At 44.8% G+C, this 22,245-nt stretch overlaps 1 protein-coding gene across 2 annotated transcripts in view; it reads right to left on the bottom strand.

The window, feature by feature from the left end:
* The window catches only part of ERG (ETS transcription factor ERG), a 104,361-nt gene that overhangs the window by 2,489 nt on the left and 79,627 nt on the right, over window positions 1–22,245 (bottom strand). Inside the window, exons 4-9 of one of the 2 annotated variants that reach the window (XM_021679179.2) lie at window positions 17,797–18,000; window positions 16,875–16,955; window positions 14,875–14,946; window positions 8,233–8,301; window positions 7,506–7,562; window positions 6,777–6,824 (exon numbers count right to left, since the gene is read on the bottom strand). In XM_021679179.2, coding sequence (XP_021534854.2) covers window positions 6,777–6,824; window positions 7,506–7,562; window positions 8,233–8,301; window positions 14,875–14,946; window positions 16,875–16,955; window positions 17,797–18,000 — 531 coding nt within the window. The remainder of the gene's footprint in view (window positions 1–6,776; window positions 6,825–7,505; window positions 7,563–8,232; window positions 8,302–14,874; window positions 14,947–16,874; window positions 16,956–17,796; window positions 18,001–22,245) is intronic. The other variant, XM_044913408.1, reaches the window with a different exon arrangement.

The raw sequence follows: 22,245 nt of genomic DNA, 5'->3' as shown, positions 1-22,245 counted from the left end.
TTCACCCACCCCAGGCAGCCCACAGCCCGAGGGGCTGACACCGTGGACCAGAGGCTCATCTCCTTGCCCCAAGGAGGGGCCAATTCTGTGATGCTGTTCCTACTCCGGAGCTCCTCGCAGGATCAGACCATGGCAAGGTTCCGGCTAAGGCCACCAGCCCCCATAGCTCGACCCCTGCCCTTTTCTGCTTCGTCACCGCCTCTCTCCCACAAACATATACTTCACTGATCACTTGCACAGGTATATCCTTACCCCAAGCTCTGTGTCTAGGGAACTTGACCCGAGGCGAGGATCCTCGGTGACTATCAGGCGGATCCACAGATCCAAGTCCTTTATGGAATGCAAAGAATTCCTATGGGGCCAAGTTTAGGTTGGTCCCATCCATTTCTGACTTCCTTAGAAGACCAGCCAAGTCCACTTTGTGTTTCAGGGGTGAAAGGGTTTATTTTTCCTCTTTTGTGAGGCAGAAAGTGCCATTATGTTGATGGCAATAATGACTTAATACCATTTATATTGGCAAGGTCAAGTAAAATAATAAAAGTCAGATTTAGGAAATGAACTTCTAAAAGTTTATGGAAAAACTTGGAGAATGGAAGTAAACACCGTTATTTCTAACATAACATTTTGCTGGCACCCAGAAAGCAATTCTGTCAAAACTTTTCCTAGAACAGAATTAACCCACTCAGAATGAGGAAGTTTAGAAAATAGTTGGCTCTTTTTCAAACCAGATCACCTATTTCCAGTACTTAGGCAATTGCATCGTAACGGAAATCCACGTGTTGCCCCTGCTTTGCAATGCCAATTGTGTTCAGAAGAGTTTCCAGAAGAAGAACGGTGTGTGGCTGCAAGGATTTTTGGGGAACCAACGAGACTCCAGCTTTGTCTGAGATCTTATTTAGCTGGGGATAGACAGTCAGAATTTTTTTGATCGCACTGGAGATGCGTGGATGTGGCTTTTAGGTTTTATTAAATTCCAAGAAAAATCCAGGCACATCATTCTAGCCACCATGTTACACTACTTTAAGATGATTTACGGCTCCCTACAGGAGAGAAGCATGCAAATATCGACAGCAGTATTGAGCACCGGGAGAAGCTAAGATGTGCTGAACAGATTTTAGAAGCTTTGCGAGCAAATAAGAGGCATGTCTTTCCTCCCAAACTCCAGCTACAGTATTACCTCGGGCTTATACCATAAAGATTACTTTTATTACACGATCGGTAAATATCAATAGATGTGATAAAATGATTAAAGCAACTTTAACTGGCAACCCTTCAGGGGACTGATGTCATGTAAAAATCAATTATAAATTTGTTTTTTTCCTAAATCCTTCCTCCTCCCTAGCTCCCTATATAAACTGTCCAACTCGTAAGTCCCTGTTTCCACACTGGCTACATGGAAATGGATATGTTTGCGAATTCATCCATACAATAGCATCATGAGAAAGGTCAGCCTTTTCTGAATGTGTTCTGGAAAATTATCATTTTCAGTCTCGCAACACATTTGAAATATATTAACAGCTTGTCGTTCATCTCAATGGAAGCCTATGCTTTTTCCGAACCACATATTCAAACTGTTCCCAATCAAGTTCTATTGCCCCCAACATCTCATTAATATGCATTTAAAAAAAATACGAAGAATGGTATGAGAAAACCATATGGTTTTAGTATATACATTGTAACCAAAGGATTACTACTTGAAAAAAATTCCATATCGGACCTGGGAATAGGGAAAAACATGGATTTTTTACTTAACATTCCAATCTATGCTTCACTATAAACACATAGAGTTGTCCGAAAATAAATATTCACTGTCAACCTCCTCCCACAGAGAGATTAATTCTACAGATTTTGCATAAATACACAGACCTTCCTAAATAGCCAGAAAAATACTTGGCATTTATTCAAACCTTGACATTGCTCTTAAGAATCTGTCCCTTGCCCATTTCCTTTGTAAACATGTATAGAGAGAACCAGTGGACAAAAGTGGTTCCTATCTCTCCTGCTCCTGAAGAACTAGAAAGTCAGGGACCTAAATTCATGGCTGGAAATTCAAAGATGAGCAATTTCTTATCAGACCATTTTACCCAGCAGCCTTTAAGACACAGGGCTCAGGCCTCGGAGCATTCCAAGTGTCTATGGGAATCAGAGATCTATAACAAAATTCATCAGCTTCCAAATCCGAGCACAGAAGCAAAAATGGAAAATCAGGGGCGCCTGGGTGGCTCAATTGTTAAGCGTCTGCCTTCGGCTTGGGTCATGATCCCAGGGTCCTGGGATCGAGCCCTGCATCGAGCCCCGCATCGGGCTCCCTGCTCCACAGGAAGCTTGCTTCTCCCTCTCTCACTCCCCCTGCTTGTGTTCCTTCTCTCGCTGTGTCTCTCTCGGTCAAATAAATAAATAAAACCTTTAAAAAAAAAATGGAAAATCAATTCCTGTTTAAGTAAATGTTACAAAATGCAACATGACGTCAAGCGCATTCATTGTTAAATTTAATATTCATAACAAAATCTGTTGTATTCGCAGTCTAGGGCAGGTTTTCTCACTGTGCAAGAATTGTCAAGGATTGCACCATGGCTGCTGAGAACTCGGCCAATGGTATGTTAACTGAGATCCTTGTGGCCACAAATTTCAAAGCAATTAAAAACAGCAACATTTACTGCACGGTAAAGATGCATTTTAGAACATACAACAGGGAATCCAAAACAAGGATACCTAAGCTTTAGGAAGCCTAAGAGGGGTCTGGGTTGCTCACTGGCCAAGCCAACAAGTGAAAGAGAAGCTCTTACATTTGGGATCTTCCCTCCAGCAGCCCCATGACCTCCCCCTGGTCCATCATCTTCCTTCTGGAAAACCCTTCACATCTGTTTTCTAGACCTATCTTGGTAGCAGCTTTGAAACATCAGTAAGGCTTACCGACTTTTGCCCTGGTTTTGTCTAAGGTAATTAACCAAAAAGCCAGGACTGGGAAAAACAAAGACCTCGGCTGTCCACCCACAGGAGAGCCCAATGGGATGAAGGGGGGAGGGGTGCAGCCTGAAATAGAAGGCAATCCTTTTATTTGTAGAAGAAAAGTGGTCTCTTAATGCAATTAAAAGAAAAGAAGAGAAATAACAGTAGCAAAGAAGGTCGACTGAGCAGAAAAGGGCAAAACACCCAAAAGGCTTGTAAAGCACAGAGAAAAGCAGAGCTGGGAATGACTCAGCAGCTGTGGGTCCAGTTGGGGGGGGGGGGTGTCCCTAGAGCAGGGCACCTCGGCCGCCACCTGACAGAGGGGCAGAGCAGTAAAGAAAGCAGAGAGGGGTCCAGTGAGCACCACGGTGTCAGCCCTTTGGGACCACGTTCTACCGTACCCGTGCACACAGCCTGGCCCCTCCATCATGTTAAGCTCCCGGCAGCAGGAGCGTCCCAGGGGGAAAGCCTTGCCCCGGGGCTCCATGTAGCTCCAGGCAGGACTCGGGAGAGGGCAGGGCAGTACAGTGGCTGGAAGCACCACTTTGGAAACATTGCGGCCTCTGCTGAGTCCTGGCGCTGGCACATACGGGACCTTGGGCAGCTCACCCAGCTCTCCGTGCCTCAGTGCCCCGCTCTGTAAAATGGGGGTGAAGGGAAGAGTACTATCTCGCTGGGTCACTATGAGGATGAACTCGGTGCATGAAGGTTTGGACTGAAAATCATGATTTGTTTGAGCTGAAAACCAGAGTTTAAGGAGAGGCACACACCTTGCCGAGAGCTAAAAGATGACAACAGGAAGCCAAGTGCCCCCCCCCACCCCATCCCGTGTACCCCATGCCCGTTGGCTGTGAAGAACTGCGAACAGTATTTTCAGGGCTGGCTGATGGCCACTGAAAGCCTACTATGCGCCGGGCACCGTTCTGAACACTTTACATGTGTTTTTTTAACACCCCCCCCCAATCATGTGACAGCCCATTGCAGAGGTGAGGAAATCAGAGCCCAGAGAGGTAGAGTGACTTATCCTGCTCAAGGTCAGCAAGGGTTGGACCCGGACTCCAAGCTTGGACGCCAAATCACGGAACAAACCATTGCTTCCAGGCCCGGGTTTCTGCACACACCTCCACCCTCCCGACTCCTCTCCAGGGTGTCCCTTCCCTGGGCCTGGAGCTTGGGAGGTTCCCAGTGGGAGACTGGACACTCCCAGCTCCAACAAATGGCAAAGCATCGCCAACACGGGTCTCTGGGTGCGCGTGAGGCTGGACACGTTTCACTCCCACCATTAAAGAGTCTCCAGTTAGCATTAAAGGAGCCACTGCACGTAACCCGAGAAAGCACTTTCAGTCCGTTAGAGAAGCCGCATTAAATGTGCAGCCATTCTGATGGGACAGAAAGCCGCTGCATGGCTTATAGGTGACCCATGACATAATTGTGCAGGGACTCAGCTCTCAGCAGGGGAGCTACGGCCCATCAAATGCACATCGAATGAATATCTGGCTCGGGGACACTGAGATGCCATCATTGTTCTGTGCATGTATACACTATGATGTCACTTTCCACTTCAAATGATTAAGACGAGTTTGCACTGTACAAAGAGCGAAGGCAGGAATTTTAAGTGATGACGGGTTTATTTATCAGAGAATGGGGAAACCGAATCAAACAGGAAGAGGCATTCTCATTCACAGGAAGATAAAAGACATTCCGGGCTTGGGGGGAGAAGACCACATGAACGCAACTGACATGCAGCCCGCGGAGAGACGGAGAGAAGGCCTAATTGGTTATAAACGGAGTAGAACAAATCTTTACCCTCCAGCCTCGAGTGGGGATGTTGGCACCTTCCCCAGGCCCAGGGCGGACGGTCTTTGCGATATCAAGTGCAGTCTTCACCCCCAGTGCGAAGCTGCTGACCTGCCATGGACCGAGACATTTTCCCAGTGCCTGAACACTCCTTGAACTAAATGGAAATCCTTCCTTTCTGTTCTCTTCGCCTCCATTCTCCAAGCCCTCCCTCCTCCCTCATGCTTACTCAGGGGCGGCTTAGCGCAAGAAAATAAAACCGGACTTTGGCGACAGAGAGTCAGGGCTCAAATCCAGCCTCCCTTCTTATTGGCTGTGTGACCCAGGGAAAGTTACCTAACGTCTCTGGACCTCCGATTCCTCTTCTGTAGGAGGAAGATAATGACGAGCCGGGGCTGTCAAGGGGCGGCACCATGGACATGAGTGCTTGCCCAGGCATTACACAGGGTGGGAGCTATTTGTTACTTCACGTGATTGTATTAACGTCCCCAGAGTGCTTCTGCTTCTGTTCCTTTTCCTTGCTCTAATCTATCCTGAACGCCGCTGCCAGAGCCATCTTCCTGAAGCACGACTGATAATAGTCATCTCCAAACACGGGAATCATTTCTGTTTGAACAGTTTTGGAGCACTCATAAGTGAGCACAGGGATGAAGGGGGACCAGAGACCCAGGAGTCTTGGCCACCAGTTGGATGCTCTCTGAAGAGAACAGAGCCTGTGGCTCCATGAGCAGTGGACAGGGTTGGAACCACCTGCATTCATTTCTCCACCAGAATGTAAGGTCCCTGAGGGTCAAGGACGATGTCTCCTTATTCCCTGCATTCATTTATTAAACAAATAATTATCGAGCGCCTGGTCCAGTCTCCAGGGCAGAGTAGGAAACAGAACAGTCCCTTCTAACTGCTCAGATGCCCCAAAGGTATTTGCTGAACTAGTTAACGTTACCTAAAACTGAATGTGAACGCTGCAGACACCCAATAATGAAGATATTTCATGTTCTCAAAATACAGATTCCCTTGCTGGGATGCATGCTGATTGAATCTGGACTTTTCCCTTTCCAGTCCGACTTTGGCCTCAGTGTTTAGGAAATATACATTCCAGCTTGTCCTTGCAATAGGCCTGTGTCATCCTGGCGTTTGAATGTGCCGTTGAGAATATGCAGCATATGCCGTGAATTTCTGAGGCAGATGCCAACACAGCTGGTTCTGATCAGTATACAAACAAATCAAACAGTTTGGTGGGCAATGCAATGTGATGACAAGTGACGATCCTTGGCAAGGGACAGGTCACGAGTGGGCCAGTTAAGAACGTGCACTTTCTTCTAGCCTCCAAGTTCAAAAACAGACTGTTCATTGACGATGATCCTGGATCTGAAGCCTTACGGTGGAAATTAAGGTTCTCCTTTTCAAGATATTATTTAATCGGCTTGTGTGATGGGTTCACCTGTGTCTCCCCAAAATGCCTATGTTGGAATCCTGACCTCCAGGATCTCAGAATGTGACCTTATTTGGCAATAGGGTCTTTACAGAGGTGATTAAGTGAAAGTAAAGTCAGGGTAGGTTCTAATCCAATATGACTAGTGTCCTTATAAAAGGAAATTTGGACACAGACACACACACACAGAGAAGACAGGTAAAGAGACATAGGGAGAAGACAGCCATCTACAAGCCAAGGAGAGAGGTCTGGAACAGATCCATCCTTCACAGCCCTCGGAAGGAACCAACCTTGCCTGACACTTAACACTTTGTCTTTGGACTTCTGGCCTCCAGACTGAGACAATAAATGTCTGTGGTCGAAGGCCCCAAGGGAACTGATACAGCTTAGATTAGCTGATTCTGCTCTTTGCTGAAGCTAAATCTTAATTCATAATATGACCCATTTTTTTTTTCCATTTAGGCAAATAATCCAATGAGATCTAAACTCAACTTTGTTCAGTTGAAGGGATTTCTCACCGATCCAAGTTAAACTTACAAAACAGCCATGGCCAAAAAGGGTAACTTTGTTAGGAGCAAAATCACCAGCATGATCTCACCTGGGTTTGCAAGGCGGCTACTTGTTGGTCCAAGAATCTGATAAGGATCTACAGCAAAAAGAAAAGAAGTCAAATCCCAAAGACCTCGTCATGATTTGGTATGAGGTCGCTGGAGGCATAATGCTCACCCACTTGTGTTTCCAGATTTCAGGCTTGAACGTACCCCCACACCAAAGTCACCTAGCACCACTTCCTGTACTGAATAAGATGTCACATGGAATCTGAGCGAAGTTTCTTGCTAAAGGCCTCTTAGCTGGTGGCCAAGCGCAGATTTGGCTCGGGGTTCCCGACACCCAGCTCTCTCCATCCCTGGACAGAAACTGGGCAAACGTGGTATGTCCCCTCTTGGCCCCGGTGCCATGTGGGCTGTGTCCCTCAGCACACTGGCAATCTCCACCCTCCACTGCACTCCACATCGGACCTGGCAAGACGCTGGCACACTGAACATGGCTTGAAGGTGAAATGAAAACTCATCTGTCAAAAAGCAGCTGCCTGCGTGCAACAGAGTGCTTTCTCCATATTTACTGCATAGATTTCGGAAATGTTTTAGCAAAATCTCAAGCTATCCCTATTGAAAAGACTGATGATTTGGTCCACATTTTATATATGGAGCCATGATAAAGAAGACAAAATCACATTTATTTCATTTAGGAAGTGACACATGTTCAGAAATACGCTGCTAAATCTACTTCTTTTTTGATGGCCAGCAAGATGTTCCCTCAAACATACCTAGCTGAGGACGCTGGTCTTCGGTTTTGGGCACTGTGGAAGGAGACGGTTGAGCAGCTGAAAATCCAAAAGGAAAAGACAGAGTTAGCTGTAACTTCTATTTGACCATTAGTCTTTGATGCTGTTATACTACCATCCCATCGATTATCTTAGTTATTAACATAGTAGTCTTACTCTTATACTAAGCTGCATTTAATGGCAAGAGAAGAAGTGCCTTTCTAATGAAACCAAATGCAGACATTGTAGCAAAAAAAAAGAGGGCACTTTAAATTATTTTAAAAATTTATAGAGCGCTGTTTCCAAAACTAAAAAAAAAAAGAATTTGAGGTACAGATTAAAATGAATCACAGTCTAAACGAAACAGAAAAAGGGAAATCACCAGGAAAATAAAATAAAGCTACGGATACTTTTAAACATGGCCAGGATTAGGAAATCACCCAGTATTTAATCCGTGCCCAGACATCTCTTGAGACTTGCCATTGTCCTTGTTGAAATACATTACATCATTTGTTTTTGTTTTTTTTTGTTATGGAAGTATGGAAGTAGGTATAACCCCAGGAGAGAAAGAATCATTGCCTTTAAAGATCAGTTGCACTTTGTTGCCAATGGAACAAACACTTCATGCATTGAAAAAGCATAGATTCGCTGTAGAAATTGTTATGTGTTCCAAAATAGTTATCTACTGCCTTGTGACATGCAGATTCAAGCAGCTGGGCCAACACTATACCTTTCGACTGGGGGGTGGGGTGGCCGTGACTAGTCCAGGCTGATCTCCTGGGTGGGTCATAAGGTAAATCTGCAAAGACAAATGAATCAACTGAAAGATCAATAATGTAATTTTATAATAGATATAATCTCTGTTTTTTGTGATTGTTGTAATTTTTGTGTTTATTAGAATAACTATTGTGGGTGGAAATCCAGTAATCCAAAGAAATACCCAACCTGTATTCCATTAGATTTGGGTTTTACTTAGAAATTATCGTTGTGTTTATTCGATTGATCTAACATTTTCACCCATTGAGCTAACAACTCTCACTGACAGATTCTTGCAGAGTTTGGTGAGTCTTCCATAGAAACTTCCTACAATCACAGGTCAAGACCATATTAAGAGTTTCTCATGATCTACTTTGACCTGCTTCTACCTGCGACTGACCTAAATTCATCCCTTTGTTACCTTCATGACTCATTCAGAGCAGTGCTCACAAATTTGGTTAAGTCCACCAATCCTTGCTCGAGGTCTGCCCCTAAATTCACCAAATGACACTTAAGTTCCTTTCTCTTTTTCTTCCTTGGAAACGAGCATGGCCATCTTATCCCCTTACTGGCCAGCTGCCTCTCTTGGTGACCCCTCATTTTCTCTTTATAATCTCACCCAGTTATATTAAATCGGTCTTAAGTGTCCAGTTCTTTTTCTATGTAAGTATCTACTTTGTTTTTCTCCAAATGAATTTAGAATTTCTCTAGAAGAACTGCAGGAAATCAATCTCAAGATTGAAATAATATTGCCCATGCAACATGTTAACAATGAGCCTAGGAGCTGAAGCACAGGGGCGCCTGGGTGGCTCAACTGGTTAAGCATCTGCCTTCGGCTCAGGTCATCATCTTGGGGTCCTGGGATCGAGCCCCGCACTGGGCTCCCTGCTCAGTGGGGAGTCTACTTCTCGGTCTGCCCCTCACCCTGCTCGTGCACTCTCTCTCTCTCAAACAAATAAATAAATTTTTTTTTTAAAAGTGCTGAAGCATATGCCAATGATTTCCTTGTATTTGCAATGCATTATCATTTGTCTTGTAAATCGTCATTGCACTTCGCAATACAAACTTAACTATACTTCTGCATCCTCAACGCAAGTTCTTTTAACGATTATGAAGACTCTAAGTCATTTCAAGGTTCTTCCGAAAATATACTCCAGAACATTACCATGCATATTCTTACTAACTGTGCATACATAAAGTGATTTCTACACGAAATCTCATCACAGATCCACTTCAAAACTATGTCTTCTTGGATTGATGGGGGCTCACTTCAATGCCATGTGTAATTCTGAGCCAACTGAAAGCCACAGGCAGATACTTCAGCACACCTGGAAATCGCTATAAAATCTCACTCAAAGTGCAGGGCAACACAATGAGTCTGAAGCCTCTCTTTAAACAGATGATTTGACCCTGTTTTAGACTGGTAATCTGGTGGATCAATCTTCAAAAAGTTTGACTATATTGCTCAAGATGCATCTCTTCCTATTTTCGGATCCCAAAGAGAATACCACTGAAATGCAACGTGAAATTCAACCCAGAGTTGCCTTAATTTATTTGGTCTGTTTGGCTACAGGCATCTCGATCAGTGTGGTCTCTGAAATCCTACCCTCTATAGCTTTGGTTGAGTAAGATAATTTTTCTTTTTAAACTCTGCTATTGCTCACCCCTCCTTCTCCACTGGCATTTTTGCAGTTTGGACCATTAGCCTTTTCCCACTCAGCTCCTCAGAGTCTCACTTTTCTGGTGCTGGGGTTGCACATGGGAATTAAATCTGCAGCCGCTATCAATTTACAACTGAATTTCAACTTAAGTCTCTGGCAGCCCTTTGCACGTGGATACTCATCTAGTCGCATTTTGTCTTAAAAAAAAAAAATGGTCAGCCAGAGTTTCAGTTTGAAAATTGTCTCAGAAGGAAAACTGGACTACCAAGACTAATATAACAGCATCTAGCCAAACTCAGGAGCCAACAGGCACATCTTGACAAGGGGCTTCGGTTGACTGAATGAACGAGCAAGTCAATACTGAACTATGTTCTAGATCCTAGATCTCAAAGTGTGGTCCGCAGACCAGCAATATTAGCAACATCTGGGAGCTTGTGAGAAAGGCAGAATGTCAGTCCAGAGCTACTGAATCAGAATCTGCATTTTGACCAGATCCCAGGTGACCTGGGAACACACTGAACCGTGTTTGAGCAACCCTGTTCTAGACAATTTCCAGTACTTATTTCTAGGCAGGAATCTGGGTTCCTACAGATAACGATCTCAGAACTACTACCTGAGCATGTCAGTGCAAATGAATAAAAGTGTGCAAAGAGCTCTAATTTGGGTCCTTTTTACCAAAGAGAATGCTAACAGAATGAACAGCAAATGTCAGCAGGTTGGTCCACTCCCACTTTAAACATAAAAGTATTGCTCATGAAATGTGACTGGAAAAAAACACCCAACTACTAAGAGAAAAATATTTTGAAACCCTTTATTCATAAATCCTTCTTAGGATGTATAACCATGTTCCATCCTCCCTTGAAAATAAGTCAGGACCTAAACAACACCAAGTCTGATTTTTAGCCAAGAATTTGAGATGTTTATATGAACGATGATTAACATGTTCATAAACATATTGCCATGGAAGATAAGTAGGCTTTTGTTTTTGTTCATGAAATTCTGGTCCAATGCTTCCTTATCAGCTACCGCTCACGCGTTGTGGGCACTGAGCCTCCCTCCTGTGGGAGGGGACACTGGGCAAGACTGAATGAAGCCACACCAGGACAGGAGGCCACGGCGGGGCCCCCTCCAACCACAGCACCCCGCAGCATGGCTAGCGCTGGGCAGCTCTCCTCCTGGGCTGCTTGAGAAACTTTGACTCCGGGCACATTTCCTATGTGTCCCTTACTAACAGTAGGACGCAGAACTTCTACTAAGAACAGATTTTACATTTCATTTTTGGCAGTCAGTTCAACACACTCTCCATCTCTCTTGAACTGTGATCTTTGAGGTAATTAACTCATACACTTGGCAGAAGGTCCCGTGTCAGAGAAAAACTGCTTTCTGGCAGTGGGTCTGCTATTTCTTCTGTAACAGGCTGTGTGTTTAGAAACCAAAATTCATAAAAGGCATTCAGGGGCAGCTTAGGGTTACCACAGAAGTGTGTTTTATGCCATGATCCAGATCAAGAAGCACGATACTGAAAATAAGGAGTTTGACTAGTGTTGGGTCCCTCCACACTAGCACCTTGATTTATCTCCTGGGAGCTGGGATTGGTTCCTGTTTTTGTATGAGACTCCTCCCCCCTACTCACTCCCTTCCCTGGGCATCAGTGAATCAAGACAACATATATATTCTATTCTCCTTCCTGCAGGGTTAAGTCCACCAAGTTTTGTATTCTGGTTTCATCAAGCTTAAAGACGAACATCCTCTAGCCCTCAGGATGTCTACCTGCCCACTTTATTTTTTAATGGACCAGAACTTAGACCACAGGAGAGCTCGTCCTCATTCTGCAGGATCCGCACCACGTTTGCAAAGCTGAGCTGAAGGGCCCTGGCTGGTCTGGGCGGGGTGGGGTAGGGAGGATGAGATCTGCCTGCTGTCAGTGAACCTGGATGCTGATGCAAAGACAGAAAGACTGAGAGCTATTGCTTAGGACCAACCGATAAACCCCTACTCAATGGAAAGAAGTTCTGGAGTTAACCCTAACGTGATTAAGTCACTCTCCCTTGTTTTCCTCCAGACCTTCCTCCAGGCTTCTAAAATCCTCTATCAAAGACGTAGAAATCTGGGAACATCTTGCATTCCTTTGTCTCCTAGCTGTGCAGATCACTGTGGTGAGTCTAGCCAGGGTGTGGGGGGGTTGGGGGGCGGGGAGTGGGAAGCAAAGAGTGCATTTTTAGCCATGAGCTGGGATATAGCTTTACATAGCACCTGACGGAGGAGAACGTGCATTAGCTGCATTGCCTTGGTGCTCAATTGGTGACAATGTCACCAAGTTGTGAACTCCAACGGGGGAATTGCTTAAGATTCTGAGAAACCCCTGAAGAGCACCAGCTGCAAAGTGAAAGTCAAGGCTGCATTTCTGGCTCAACCCTCCAGTCTCTTTTGAGAACATTCTATATGTGTGTCATGATCCGTGGATGGCATGCTGATGGAGGAGGAGAGACAGGATTTCAGAATGTCCCCATTGGCATACACCAGAGCTTTCCTATAAACTGCCCCTAGGATGCAAGGCGGGGTGGTACATCACGAGGTCAAAAACGAGCATGCAAGTTTCGATGAGTCAGACCTGTCTCTTTCATGTCACCTGAGACCTCAAAGGGCCATGGCTCCAAAAGGCATGTGTTCAGCAAGGAAGAAGGGTACTTACAGAAGAGATGGAGAGAGAGCTTCTAGTAGTTCTAATGTGACACAACCCAAAAAACGCATGAGACATCCTAAAACCATGACCATGAAAAACACAATGTAAAATGATATGCCGATGTGCTAATGCATTATAAGAGTAGGGAAGAGACGGATCTAAATGCTAACTCAACAATGGGATCATGAAAGGAGGGTGTATTTTGAATCAGGAACATTTGAACAAAGCAAATAGGAGCAAGCCTGGGAAGAGAAGGGAGAGGTATGAACAAAGCAGTGAAATGTCCATGTGTGCATTCCTTCAAGGTCAATCCCTGCCTCCACCTAAGTAGAGCAGTAACTCTCTTCTCCAAGGTCAAACCCCTGAATCTGGCTGTCAGCAAATAGTTCTGGCTTGTTTGGTCTGATTCAAAGTCTTTATAGCTCATATCCCAAATTGTGTGTATCCCCCTTGACAATCACAGTAGCAGTTATCAAAATAGGTATTTCTGATACAAACTGAGTCTCAGAAACATACTTTACTGGTATGGAGATATGGAGGTGTGATCTCTTCCAGGTCACACACAGATGATGGCCCCAAGGAAGGTCTTATCAGAGCTGTGCAAGGTGCATCTGACTTGACCACCTGTCTTTCCTAGGGCCGAAGCACAGAGGGGTGTCCCAGACATCACCTCCCAGCTCTCCCTCTCCATACACCTGGGAGACCGTATCTTCCAAATCTACTATATCCTAAAATATGAAAAAGAAGTCGTTCCAGGATTCACTGTCCTATGTAGCAACAAGCAACCAGCTAGCTGGTCTGACCATTGGGTACAGCCCAAATGGATTTGGCCAATGTTGTGATCTTTTGACAAAACTCCAACACTAGCTCATGATCGCTGAATTTTGCAGCTCAGTCAGGGGCACCCATGAGTAGCTTCAAACACACAAACAAGCAAGCAAGCAAACAAGCCCTGGACCCCCATTTTAGATAGCGCTTTTTTTTTTTAACTATGGATGGAAATATTGTTTAAATGCTCACAAAACCTTTGTGATTTTCCTACACTTCTGTTTGTTTTCCCAAGGATTCATTTATTAGAGGTAAATGGTGGGGTTCTTCGTGGTCTAGCTCACTCTAGACCCTGGGTCTTGTCCCCAGTTAAATGGCCTGGAAAGTCTCTAACAGGACAGAGGTAAGTAAGCACTTTGGCTAAGCCTTTCCATCATGTTCCCCAGGAGCAGGGCAGCAAACCCTTCCTCCAACGTTGGAGAAGAGGATAATCACCAGCCTGAAGGTACCAAGGTGGTAACAGGGTAATGTCAGAGTGGGAGCAATTCTGAGAAGCTTCTCCGCTCATGCTATTTAGCTCACTGGTCCCCAGTCTTTCTCACTGCAAAGAAACAGTGGTGCCAAGCTTAGCGCCCTGGACGAGTTCAAAATGAGTCTTGTGTAGCCTGGATGTGAGCCAGAGGTCAAAGGGCGACAACTTGTGTCTAGGAAGACATGAGTCTCAGATCCACGAACGGATATGGAGAAAACAGGTTAAATACTTATGTGCATGAGTCTAGATCCAGCTCTAGGTGGCTCTACCGAAACATCGAGACCTTTGGGCCAAGTGCACATGTGCTCCCATGAGCTGGGTCCTTTGTACCCCCGTGGCTGGCACGCAGGAGGGACTCCCTGGACATCTGTGGAATGAAGAGCCAGCTCTCTGAAGACAGGATGCTTTCTGAAGTCTGGCTCATCCTCATGCTCCCAGGATGTAACATTGTGCTTGTCACTAATAAGCCCTGGATAATATTTATTTTTTCATGAATGATACGTAAACCAATTACCTAGAGAAATCCTCAGGAAAGACATAAGGTAAGAGTCTATTGTTCATTTTATCTACCACATGCTTCTGCCCTGAAGGACTGGCTCTTATGACCTGCTGGGAGTCCGTCCCTAGCGCTAAGGGGATTCCTCGTGGAAGTCCTTCCATGACCTCGAAAGCAGACGGATTCCTTATTGCCAGGCATCCGGGGCCCATTCTTGCCCATCTGTCTTTTAAAGTAGCTCATTGAGGGGCTGGTCTGCTTTGAATTCTGCAGTCAGGGACCTTTAGTGTGATCTTTGAATGAAATGGTCTGACCGAATTTTGGCTCCCAATCCACAGAAGCAGAATGAGACTGCTCAGGACTCCCTTCAAGACCGAGGATCCTCTCCCTCTGACTCACGTGACTTAAGTCACAGATCTCACGGGACATCCTGGGATGTCTCTCAAGGAACAGATCACACAGGGGGGTTTTCGTACCTGGCCTAGTTGTAATTCTTTGCGTAGCTTCAGGATATACTGAAGTATTTGGGAATATAAAAGCTGCACCCCCTGCAGACAAAAGGAAAGACAAAACATGTGAAGGTCTGTTGTTGTGGTGGTTGATCTCAGCAACAGTGCCAAATCTACTTTGCCCTGTGACACCAAAGGGAGGCACCCCCCCTTGAGCCTGCTGCTCCAGACTTTGGGGAGGAAGGGATGGACAGGCACAAGGGACAGAAATTGATTCTGACTACGGAACTGGATGGCAAACTGTCCTGTGCCCCGTTCGTGATAAAGTGTCTTGTGTTTTGATCTTACAGCTTCTTGCTGAAGCCCATCTGTGTGTCCATCTCCCTGCCAGCAATCTCATTTTATTAAAAAAAAAAAAATCCTATGGTGCGATTTTCATTTTTAAATTGCATAAAAATCCATAAAACATTTGAGAGAGCCCTTGGAAAGTCGTACCAAAGGATTACAAATACGTTGCCAAAGACTATATGGATCTTATTAAAAATGATTCCACATCTCTATTCAAATGCATGTTTCCCGGTCTCTCTCTCTCAATCAACGCCCCTGTCGTTAGCAGAAAAAAATTCCCTTTCTGCAGTTAGGTCCATTTGGAATTGGTCGTCCTTTTCTTCAATTGTTCAATATTCCACAGTCACGAAAGTAAGGAAAACAGAGCTTTCTTGAAACTTTCCCCTTGGTGTTATACATTTTTTTAAAACAACTGTGAAATTATCAGAAAATGTGTATAGCTCAAAGGTGTTTCCTAAGAGAAGGAAATTACTTTGTCTAAGTTATTTGTTATTTCTGGCCACAAGGTCATTAATAGGCTGATGTGTGTAACCTACGCTGAAAAAGTGCATGACTGACTCGAAGCATTTTTTTTTCTTACTTTACATTAAAACACAACGTTCTGAATATTGAGGACCAAGATTAAGCAGCAATTTCATTGTAACACTCAGACCTGGACTCACTCACATGACACATTTTAAAGTAAACTGGCAAATGGCTGGAACACGGCTGTGCTTCCATGTGAGGCTTCTTGGCTTATAAGCGGGTTACCCACACCTTGCCAGAACACGAAGGTTTTTCCCCTAGCCTGGGTGGTGGCAGAGGGTCCCCGCAGGCTGATACAGAGGGGTGAGCAGCCTGTGGCCATGCTTCTATGATGGTCTCTATCAGGAGGGAGACAACGGAGGCCAGCCAGGAGCACATTCGTCCGCAGAAAGCCAGCTTCTACTATGGGGGGGCAGGGGGGAGGTTAGCGGGGACGAAGGATCCTGTTAAACTCTACTAGGCTCAGGCAATACATAAAGAGAATGCAGAATCTGTGGTTAGAGACAGAATAGCAGGGATTGGGTTAGCCACTAATTTCATATCCTCCAAAATTATAACACAGCTTCCCTTTCAACAAAAGCTCACATAAAGTAACGAACGAGCATTCCTTTCTACTGCCTTTTGCCAATGTCCAAAGTCTGTGCAAGAAGACTAAAGTCAAGACAAGTCAAATGTCCTAAAACTTTTTCTGAAAGGGAAAAATAAAACTCCTGCTTGTCCTAATACACACACACTCCTTTAAGAATGAAAAGGAAAAAAAAAAAAAGGAATACTAAGGGCCCCTTTTCATCGAACATGCTTTTAATTTCTACAGTCAGCACAGCGCATATTTGGGGACTAATAGCAGCAGATTATAATCCAGCAAACATGAGCTAAGGCTATGGCTAAAGGCTAATTCTGCACATCACCGGGTTAAAGAAGTCCTTTGATTGTCAAAGGGAGTGGGCAGTGCTTGCAAACCAAAGGGCGCCCCCTGCCTGTAGGCTCTGGTACCTCCCGCAAGAGCCTCCCGCATGTGCGGAACCCCCTCAATCATCCTCTCTCCGTTCTGCCTTCCTGATGCGCTGCCCATCCCGCGTGCCACCTTTAAAGCATGCAACCTGTGGGCAAGACCCTGCATTTGTCCAGTGGGCAAGGGGCAGGGCCAGCATTACCTGTGTTTCTAGCATGCATTAACCGTGGAGAGTTTTGTAAGGCTTTATCAACATCATCTGAAGTCAAATGTGGAAGAGGCGCTACAAAACAAAACAGAAGGGACATCAAAATGAAAAAAAAAAAAAAAAAAAGAGAAAGCGAGAGAATTACCTTCCTTTAAAAAAAAAGAAGAAAGAAGGAAGAAAAACACCTCCCCACTCCCACCCTGGTATCCTGGGCTGCTTGGAAATCTCTCCATGGCCCTGCTGCTCGTTAGCATGTTAAACCCTAGGTGGGCCCATGTTTAATTCAGGGAGTGAGTGATCGGGATGCCAGGCAAAGCGTTTACACCAGAGTTCACACCGCCCCTCTACTTCTGTCCCCTGCTAACCATGCTTGACGTCTGACAAATTAAAGCATGCAGCAAACTTGGTGAATTCATGCCCCTGATCGCCAATATGCCATTCCCATTCTGTCAGGTGAAGCCACATCTCATGATCCCAAATGGAAACTTTCCTCCTTTTGTGTGCAGTTGGGATCTGGAGGGGGCTTGGTTTAGCGTTAGGGAGGATAAACCTCATAATTCTCATCTGGTAAGAGCCTTTCCATCCGTTTCTTTCTCAGTTTGGGGCACCATGGAGACTCAGTCATGTGTGACCAGATAAAGCTTTGGTTCCCTTTGCCGTGTGATCTGCTCGGTGGAGGTGACCCTGCCAGAGGCAGCTGAAGGCTAACGTGACTTTTTGGCTTCTGGGAAAAGCACTGGCTGCTTCTCATCATGTTCACCTACATCCTGGCCTGGTAAACCACTGGTTCTCTCAGACCCTAAATGAGAATGGAGGGCAGGAAGAAGCTGTCCACAGACTGTTGTGAACGCTCTCAGCTCAGGCTAGCCAGGACCAGCACGACAGTGATCTCTGCCCCGAGCAGGGACCATCTTACTCTCTCTGAGGTAGTGCAGGTGCGAGAGAAGGATGTCAGCGTTGTAGCTTGGGGTGAGCCTCTGGAAGTCGTCCTTGGTCATCTTGCACAGTTCCTTCCCGTCGATGTTCTGGAACAGCAAGACGTCGACGTCCGGAAGACCGTATTCTTTCACTGCCCACTCCAGCCACTGCCGGACATGGTCTGTACTCCACAGCGTAGGATCTGGAAGGGAATGGAACATAATCGATCAACTCCCGAAGAAACATTTCCAGGGCAGAGCCACCTCCCGGGTGGGATCCCAGCAGTGCAGCTTTCCAGAGCGACCCCTTTTCCTGCTGTCCCAGAAGAACAGCCTCCAGCCTGACTCAGTGACCTGTCAAAAGGCGGTGTCTTGGGGGAAAGACAAAAAAAAAAAAAAAAAAAAAAAAACTCCAACTGACTCACACGCAGAGATCATTGCCTTTAAAGGGAATTGTTCTGGAAGTCTAGGATCATTCACACCATTGCCCTCTGGTTGCTTAGAAAATCTAAAGTTCAATGTGGGGATGATTTTTGGTTTTTTTTTTTAATCATTCATCTTTTTCACTTACTTTCACTTTTATTTATTGACTTAAAATTTTTTTTAAAAATGGCAACTTTCTTTCCTTATTAAACTACGGGCATCTTTATATGAAAATAAAAAAGTTCAAGACACAGATCAGGAAGGTGTTAATTACCATCACACAAAACACGTATTTGTACATAATACTGAAAAATACTGACCACAAAATTGGCAGTAAAAGTATAGGTAAACCAAAACCCCAGCACCTCCAATGAGCTAGTATTTCTAAGAGAGAGCTGTCAGTTCCTTGCTTTTCCCTCAGAGAATTTGGTTTTGCACCTACCCTGCACCTGCAGGGTAGGGGATGGGCTGGTGGACTTTCACACCCTACAGCATGCTGGCAATGTCATCATGCTCTGCTGCCACTAATGGGAGGGGACCTGGGTGGAATCCCAGAGGGCACAGCCCCGGGGAGACGGAGCAGGCAATCCCTGATGGATATACAACTGGGACTGTCCCACATGGACACCCCAGGTGGAGGGATATTTAGGGCCCCCAAATACTGGCAGATGGAAGACACCCAGGCAGAGAGCAGGAGCCCAGAGTTCGAATCCTAGGGTCTCTCAACTTGCTGCAACCCCTGGAGACTGCTTCTCCTTTCTGTATCTGTTTTACATGTAAAAGGAGAACCTTGACCTTGGTTCTCTGGACAGGCCCTTAGAGGTCGGGCATGCCGAGATGTTCTGATCATAATGAGTGAGAATCCGGTGTAAGGATAAGTCATCCTTTCAAACCACTTTGTAGCTAATAGCTCTAGAACCTTGTTTGGTCTTACTGATGTTTCGGGCTACTCAAGCGTGGGACACGTTGGAAGAGATTTCAAGTCTACAAAAGGAAATAGCAGTAACAGTGAGAAACAGCCAGAGAGTCACACCACCAGAGTTCTCACCTCTTCCCTCCCTGCCTTCCTCCCTTCCTTCCTTTTTCCTTCTCTCTTTCCGTCTGCCCTCCCCCCATTTCACACACTAATGTTTCATATCTTTTTTAATTGAAAGAAATTACTTCAAATCCAATGGAAGTCACCCCTTCGCTTCCCCCTCCTGAACACTCCAGAAGCAACCACCATCTGAACTTGATGCACACATCATCCCTATGTATATTTGAATACTGTTGCCATATCAACTATATGTACTGTTTGTGTTTTTAAACTTAACATGAATGATATCTGATTCGCTTTTGGCACCCACCACTGTATTTTCAAGATGTGTCCAAGTTAATCCATGTAGGGGTATTCAATCAGGTAAGCAGCTTTTGGGCCCCCTCGCATGCATGGACCCAATTTACTGACCAGTGAATATCTGAGTGTCCCCCTCCCTGGGGACATGTGAAGGCATCTGCATTGGCCCACAGCCCTGGCTCTACACTGGAATCACCGGGAGAGGGGAGCGTTGAACCTGGTCTCATCCCGGAAGACTCTAACTTAACTCTGCTGGAGGGCAGCCTGCATATCGGAACTATTAAAAGTTCCCCAGTAATTCTTATGTGCAGGCAAGGTTCAAACCATCACCCCCAGGGCCTCACTGCTCAAAGTGTGGTCCTGGGATCTTGCAGCGTCAACATCACGTGGGACCTACTTCAATACACAGAATCTCAGGTGCCGCTCCAGACCTGCATTTTCATCAGATCCTCAGATGATCCATGTGCAAGCACGGGGAGGTGCTGGCCTGAAGGGAGGACCTAGATGGGCAATTATTGGGGTGTGGGGCACATAAATGTTCAATTTTTCCGGTTAGGATGAGATTTCCACCAATTTTGTGACACTCACACTCTCAACCAGCAATCAGTGCATAGAATCTGAAAACCAGGGAGCACTCTGGTTCTGTGCCATCTGCAAAACCTGAAATGGCAGTGTTGACAGGAAGGTGTGCACATTCCTGTGTAATCCAAACACACGGGAATGCTCTGTTAGTCCGTGAAAATGGAGTGTGTATATGGAAGGTTAACTTGTCCACCATTGAGTTCAGATGGCTCTTTGCCATTGGGTCAGGATTTGACCTTGGGGGATAAAATGGTCAAAACTCCAGACTGTTTTTATAAAAGATCTTCTTTCTTCTTTTTCTCATGGCCTGTCATAATTTCTCATTATACTGATACGGATCGTATTTAAGGATCCCCAATTCAAGCCCTGTGCCCTTCGGTTCCGTGTGGAGGATAGTCATGACCTCTCAGACAGAAGATCCTCCCGTCCGCCATCCTCCCCAGGTCATTTTTCTTAAATCCCACCACCAGGTATTAGCCAAACCCTTCGTAATTGTGTTTTGTTTTGTTTTATTTTTGCCTTTAACAACCTAGAAGGACTATTTTGGCGGGGGGGGGGGGGGGCGCGGGAGGGCTGGTAACCACTTCCTAGAAATCAGTTCATTCTGGGAATGCATTTTCTTCTCTTAATGGTTTAACTAGATATTCTAAAAATGATATATACATATCTTCCCGAAAGTCACAGGCTTCATGTTAAAATGGCAAAATGACATCTGAGGAAGACAGCCAAAAAAAAGAAGTCTAATCTCTCTGTGGTCCCTTGGTGTGCTGCTAATTGGTTTCCCTTGCTAAGCCCAGGGCTGTCATGGCTCATTCAATTTTCCTTTCAGGGACTCATGGGCGAGACCCCAGGGACCAATTCCTTGACCTGCATTGTTCTTATTACCAACATTCTCGCTTTGGGTTGGTGAAATGGCCATTCTCCTGTACTGTTGGCATGACTATAAATCACTACCACCTTTCCAATGAACAATTCGGCAATACATTTGAAACGTCTTTAAAAAAAAATATGTGCATCATCTCTGAACTAAAAATTCCACTTCTAGAAATTTATCGTAAGGAAATAATAGAGGATGTGCGCAACGATTTATTTTCAAGGATGTTCTTTGTAGTGGTGTTTATAATAGCATAACATTGGAAACACCCTAAATGTCCAACCAAAGAGAACTAGTTAAGTTGCGGCACATTTAGGGATGTTCCTGTGATACTTGGAAACTAAAATTATACCGCCGAATAGTTTGATAGGAAAAAATGCTCCAAGTGGATTAAATTGAAAAGTTTGAAAACATTATTGAAACGTAATTAAACTTTGCAAAGAACCAGGGAGCACTCTGGTAAATATATCCATGGAAAGAATTTTGGAGGGCTCGGCAGTAAGAGGTCAACTGTTGTCTCTGGGAAGAGGGTGATGGAGATTTTTAGATTTTTTTTTCTTTCTCACTAAACTGTATTTTCTCTTTTTCTCTCCAATAAACATAGTACTTAGGTTAAAAAATTGTTTATAAAAATATATTCTTCTCTTTTTCAAAGTCAAAACAACATCTTACGAAGGATTTAAATACACATATAGATATTGGGACCTATTTTGAAATATATATATTTTATGTATTTTAATATATATATATATAAAGAGGGCACATGATGTGATGAGAGCTGGCTGTTATACACAACTGATGAATTACCGAACACTACATCGGAAACTAATGATGTACTATATGTTGGCTAATTAAATAAATTATATATATATATTTGTTAAAGGGTTTTTATAAAACTTTCAAGGGTATAAAATTTTAATCTCCCTTTCTTATGCAGTTTACTAATGGGGATTGCTTCCTTTGAAAAGAATAAAATTACACAAGGTTGTGTTACTTCTGTTATCTTTTTGGGAATGGATCTCCACATCCCTGCCCTATAAGTTTACAAGCAAAGAATATGAAAAACAAACTATGGCCATATGATAGAGTAAAGAAGGACAGTCCTTTCTGACCTGTCCATGGAGTGCCATTATTCCGGACCTACTCTGGAGGTGTCGTAACAGAGAACACCTCTCAAGAGACAAGCCCAATCTCCCACACATGAAGCACAGGACCCTGAGTCTGCCAGATCCC

Source organism: Neomonachus schauinslandi, chromosome 1 (assembly GCF_002201575.2).
Source record: "Neomonachus schauinslandi chromosome 1, ASM220157v2, whole genome shotgun sequence".
Taxonomy (NCBI): Eukaryota; Metazoa; Chordata; class Mammalia; order Carnivora; family Phocidae; genus Neomonachus; species Neomonachus schauinslandi.
The sequence above is the reverse complement of the archived record's forward strand: the minus strand, read 5'-3'. Positions and strand labels throughout refer to the sequence as shown.